The sequence below is a fragment of the Chiloscyllium plagiosum genome, unplaced genomic scaffold (genome assembly GCF_037043375.1).
Source record: "Chiloscyllium plagiosum isolate Xiang-an unplaced genomic scaffold, Cpla_swu_hap1 HiC_scaffold_26, whole genome shotgun sequence".
Classification (NCBI taxonomy): domain Eukaryota; kingdom Metazoa; phylum Chordata; class Chondrichthyes; order Orectolobiformes; family Hemiscylliidae; genus Chiloscyllium; species Chiloscyllium plagiosum.
Window position 1 is genome coordinate 50,488,645 of NW_028270164.1, and position 6,000 is coordinate 50,494,644.

Here is a 6,000-nt window from a genome sequence, read left to right on the forward strand (position 1 = left end):
CATGTCACATCAAGAAACAGCTGGAGCCAGTGGACACTGCAAATATAGGTCCTGACAACATTCCAGCAGTAGTCCTTAAGGCTTGTTATTAGTGCAGAACTAGTTATATCCCGAACCAAGTTGTTCCAGCACACAGTTTCAACACTGTCATTTACCTGGTCAATTTGGCTCATTGGCAGGTACGTCACGTGCACAGTAAAAGGACAAATCCAACCCAACAAATTACCATCTCCTCAGTTTACCCTATCAAAACGATGAAAAAAAAAATTGCTGACAGCATTATCAATCTGCATTTGCAAACAATCTGCTCACTGATACTCCATTTGGGTTCTGCCAGGGTCACATTACTCCTAACCTTGGTCCAAAACAGGAAAAAAAGTTGAACTTCTGAAGTGAGATGACGACTATGCTTGATGTCAATGTAGCATTTGAAGACAGTATAGCATCAAGGAGCCCAAGCAAAACTAGAGTCAACGGGAATCAACAGGAAACATTTCGCTGGTTAGAATCATTGCTAGTTTAAAAGGGAAATGGTTGTGCTTGCTGGTGATCAGTCATCTCCATTCTAGTACATTACTGCAAGAATTCCTCAGGGCAACATCCTAGCTCCAACCAACTTCAACGTCTCCAATGACTTTCCCCCCCCCCCCCACATCAGGAGTGAGGATGTTCGCTGATGATTTTTACCACCATTTTCACCTTCTCTGATACTGAAGCTGTCCATGGTCAAATGAGGCAAGACCTGGACTGAAAAGTGGCAAGGAACATTTGCGCCACAAGTACTCAAACAATAATCTAGTCTTCACCTCAGTGCATTCAAGGGAGCTGAACTGGACCACCGTACAGACATTGGGGCTGCAAGGAAAGATCAGAAAAGGAGCTTCATGGCAAGAAATTCATCTCCCAAATGCTATCCACCATCTAAAAAAGGCACAAATGAAGAATACAATGGAACACACCTATTCAGTTCAATGGGGAATAACTCCAACACAAGTAGCTGGACATCACCTCAAACCAAATCCATTTGATTGGCACCCCAACTACCATTTAACATTTATTCCCCTCACCACTGTCATAATGGCAGTAGCACATACCCTTTACAAGACTCAACTATTTTGGTATAAAACAAGGCTCTTTAGCCCATTACATCTGCACCAGTCATCCAGCACCTATTTTAAGCATTTTTCTCAGCATGTCACTTTTATAGCTATAGCCCTACCATTGCTGTGCTGAAGGAATAGCTGCTTAAAGTACCACTGGTGCTCAAATCAGCTGGTGGGCAATTTGGCAGCCATAGTGACACACATTCTGGAGCAGTGGGAGGAGACAGTAATGTTATCTTACGAGTAAAGCTGCTTGAGTTGCAAGCCTAGATATCACTCAGATAAGGACTGGCACAAAGCTGAGTGCTTCCAGGCCATCTCAGAGCCACTTTACCGGTACCGAATTTCAGGATCAACACTCTCTGCTACTTTCTTTCGCAGCAGCAAGATGCAACAGCAACAACAGTAAGTGGCAGAGAAACGAATTTTAAAAGAATGGAATTCCACAACTCAATGTTAGAATTTTAAACAGCAGAAATTCCTCATCCCTGAAAACAACTGTCGAGACAGACCAGTGAGAGGGTTAAGAGACAGGTTATGGAATCAATACAAATCTTTATTCATGGATTGTTTCAATTAAAAGTAATATTTTGAAATCAATTACTTTGTGTCTTGAAGACAGTGCAAAACTGACTTTCTGTAGCATTACTATCACAGTTTAGGGATTTCCTTGTAGAACAAACTATCCTGCTCCCCAAACCTTAAGCCAGCTATAAATAGTACACACAAATTAGGTGGAAATTGCCTTTAAAAATATTTAGATTACTTTCTCTTTGTATTAATTAACCAATAACTAAACTTAAAGCTTGATTTCTTTACCCACCTTTTGGCTATGTAAAATCCAAACACTTGGATCAAAACTTTGTCATATCAAATCATAAAACTTTTGCCATGATCTGTACAAACAATTTATCCTTTAAAAAAGGTTGCATCCAGCAGACAATTGAAAAAATTCTGCATTATACTATATACTTTGCATAACACTGGAATGGCTAAAATGCAGAAGCCTTAGAAATTAATTATTAATGAGATGTAAAATAGGATACAGAATAGATGCAGAAAGTGTTAAATACTCAGGTCAAAAGAGAAATAAAGTTAACAGCAAGTCAAACACAACTCTCTTTCAGAACCGAAAGGAAGTACATTGTTGAAAAGGCAGAGGAAGAACATGAGGGAAGGTCTGGGATAATGTAGACATTAGCAGAGACTAAGCAAAGATGTCATTGAACAAAAAGCAAAGTAGTGATAAAAGCAGTAAAGAAACATTGTCATTGGTGATCATGAATGGCAGAACAACAAATCAGTTCAGTCCATGACATACATGAAAAAGATTAAGACTGTTACATGGCAAAAAAAAAAAATGGGGGAGGAAGCTCATGGCCTGAAATTATTGATCTCAATCTTGAGTTCAGAAGGCCATACAAGAGTCTTAACCAGAAGCTGAGATTATGTTTTGAGCTTGCATTAAGCTTCACTGGAACACTGCAGCACGCAGAAGATAAACATGAACATGAGAGCAAGGTAGTGAACTAAAATGGCAAGCAATCAGAAGCTTAGTCATGCATGTGGACTGAGCAGAGGTATTTTGCAATTCAGTCTAAGCAGGATTTGGTACACATGATTCCACTGCAAACAGCCAATACACTATTTGAAAGCAGTGCAAGCAGCCTTCGACAGTGAGGTGGTAAGATATACAAGGGTAGGTGTAACATCACTGCAATTGCTTGGAAAGTACTGTTGGCAATTGACAAGTAGACCAGGATGTCAGAGGAAAAGTTCCTTCAAAATGCTGACAGGGAAAAGGGAAGGATTTAGCAATGACATGTTGCAGGTGATGAAAATGGCAAAGGATGATCTCTTGAATATAGACACTGGCGTGGTATTAAGTGAGGACAAGGTGAGTGAAAGAAAAGGGGTGGGCATGGGAGAAATTTCAGTTGAGGAAAAGCAAGATATCAGAAGCACTGTTGCAGAGACTTGCAACATTAGACCAGATGAGATGGAGAAGTGCTGTCAAGGTAGCTATCAGCTATTTGATACAAACCCAATTTACACATCTCCCAAAAAGATCAGTTCCTCACATCATACCTCCTGCAAAGACTCTATTCCATTCTCCTCGTTTTTCCATCGCCCTCTTCTCCATTCCAGACCTTCCTTTTGTTCTTTGGCCCCCTCTCCTTTCCACGCCATTAAATCTTATCACATTTCTTCAGAACTGAAGAAAGAGAGTCATATTTGACTTGAAACATTGCCTCTATCTCTCTTCACAAATGCTGCCAGACCTGAGTATTTCCAGCACTTTTTATTTTGGATTTCCAGCATACATAATATTTAGCTTTTATGAAAAAAGCCTCCTTTATTGCTAGAATTTTATGAAAATACTTTAGCAGGCTGGCTACGTTGTTATCAAAAATCTCTACACATACAATTTACTGGATTTTTACAGAACAGGAACTAAAGTATGAGAAAATGCTTCTACTCAGTTTCTATACATTTGTGCAAGTAATTAGGATTATTTTAGTTCTTACCTAAAAGCAAAAAACATTTCAAATTAGCAATTACAAATAAAATGCAAGGTTAAAAAGGCAGAACATTCTAAAGAATTGTTCATACTGTTGTATAGGATCCCACATTCTACTTGGGGTAAAATATTTCTTGGGAATAGCTATTGCTCTGACGCCAATGTATGTAAGATGCTGGATAACAATATACACAAAATTAAGCTAACTTTAAAAGAATGAAAGTTGATAACTTACGACTTGAACTAATATCATACATGTAAGACATGTAAGATTTAGACTTGATAAACCATATTCTATAATCATACAGTGGGGTCAAGCACCCATGTAATCAAACTGAGTGCAAGGAAACAGTGGAGTGCCATGTTCTCTTTTGGGGAAGAAGTGGGGAGAAGAGGGGAGACCCTTAGTTGAGGGAAGAAAGGAAGCATAACAGGACCACTGCTGCAGAAGCAACAGATGAGAGATCATAAAGATACAACAATAGCATTTCGTCTCATCTGTCACTATTGTTGCATTTTTATTGTTCAGTTATTTAACTAATTAAAATATTTGGTTAACCTTTTGACTACAGCACATTTTAACACAATTGTAATTGTGCAACTCTGCCCATGTAGACATCAACCTTAAATGCTCTTTGGTTTATAATCAGCAATCCAAAACTCTGGTTTACACAATCTTTTCCCTTCCAGTTCATTTTGGCAAGGTGGTTCATCGTACAAGTATGGAAATGTGTTGCTGGAAAAGCGCAGCAGGTCAGGCAGCATCTAGGGAACAGGAGAATCGACGTTTCGGCCATTAGCCCTTCTTCAGGAAGGGCTAATGCCCGAAACGTCGATTCTCCTGTTCCCTAGATGCGGCCTGACCTGCTGCGCTTTTCCAGCAACACATTTCCATCTCTGATCTCCAGCATCTGCAGACCTCACTTTCTCCTTATCGTACAAGTACCATATTACAACAGGTTTTAGAATGACTCATCTTCCCACTGCACACACCTGAACAGAACAGGGGTTCTATGACCTTTTATGGAGTAATGGTCCAAAAATGGATTTTATTCTGTTTCCAAGAATTTTCTTGGGCACCATTAAGTAAGTTGAGGAAAAAGGTAAAGAGAAGAAATTTTACCAATGTGAGCACGGCCTTGCTCCATTCCAACTTCCTACAGCCTTGTATCCAATCTGTTGGCCTTGTACAATTTCCCCCTCCTTTGATGATCAGTAGTAAATCTTTCAACCATGTCAATCCTACTCAAAATCTCTCCCCAAAAGTATACTTTTCTTTTTAATGCTGGAACAGAAATAGCACGACTCCTCAAATTTATGTTAAAATAAAGAGATTTTCTTTTCCTGACCATCAATAACGCTTTCATGACTAATTGGTCCTGTCCTTTAGCATGAAGTTTCTCAAAATATTCCATACTGAACAGGCTATTAAAATGCAGATTACCATTGGAAAAGGGAAAGTCTAAAAAGGTGGAAACGGAAGGGTGAAGGATATAGGTTTCTCTTCAAATCAAATTCTTAACTTTGGATTTCCAAAAGAGATGATCGCTTCAACTACACTACCAGGGAATGATCAGTCTCTTTTCCACTAAGTATCAGGTGAATTACATACCTTGTGATGATGTTGAATATTGCACTTTATACTGTTGTCAGATCTGTCTAGCACACGCTTAAAAGATGTTTCAATTGGTAGGTGGTCAAAGAGGCAGAGAAAAGGATCTATCAAGCTAGCAGAGAATTCCTATTCTTGTTGCACTAGGGAGTGTGTCCCAGGGCAGCACTGAGAAGAGTAGAAGGTCTAGCAGCGTTGTGAAGTGCTCTTTATAGGCTGTTGAGTAGGCACAAACTTCGGTTTCAGATCAAGTTTTCTTTAGCTGCAGTTTGCTCTTTGGTTGTTTCAGCTTATTTTATTTCTGTCAACGTGATCCGAACATGAAGCAGCAGTTTCAGATGGTAAATTCAGTTCTATTTTACTTCATACTGAAACGAGAAAGAGAATCTGCATTAAAAATGACAATAGCTAACTCTTAAGAATTAAAGACTTGTCTGAATATTGAAATTTTCCTGCAAAGAACAGTGAGCATTTTCTAGAGAACTGCACTGAAGTCAGACATCTTAACATCTATTAAACACATTTGGAGATGATGCTACAGCTGTAAATAGTTATTCTAAGTACTTGCCTCCACCTTTAGACAATATCAAATCAGCAGGGATGAATGGCTCAACCTACATCAATCAAAGATTTAGATTAGTAAAGGGAAAAGGCTCACATTAAAAAAAAATTGGCAAATAGAAGTTTAATGCACAATAGCCAACACATTTTTAATAATTCAACCGTGCTCAGTTTTCCTCCCACAGTCCAAAGATGTGCAACTC

The 6,000-nt window shown here is 38.9% G+C and overlaps 1 protein-coding gene across 6 annotated transcripts in view; it reads right to left on the reverse strand.

The window, feature by feature from the left end:
• Positions 1–5,632, reverse strand: part of csde1 (cold shock domain containing E1, RNA-binding) — a 97,373-nt gene extending 91,741 nt beyond the window's left edge. For 2 of the 6 annotated variants that reach the window (XM_087973716.1, XM_087973711.1), the window contains exons 1-2: positions 5,237–5,632; positions 3,192–3,318 (exon numbers count right to left, since the gene is read on the reverse strand). In XM_087973716.1, the coding sequence (XP_087829842.1) occupies positions 3,192–3,293 (102 nt within the window). In that variant the 5' untranslated portion in view covers positions 3,294–3,318; positions 5,237–5,632. The remainder of the gene's footprint in view (positions 1–3,191; positions 3,319–5,236) is intronic. The other 4 variants (XM_087973715.1, XM_087973712.1, XM_087973717.1 and 1 more) reach the window with 2 other exon arrangements.
• Between the last annotated feature and the right edge of the window lie 368 nt (positions 5,633–6,000).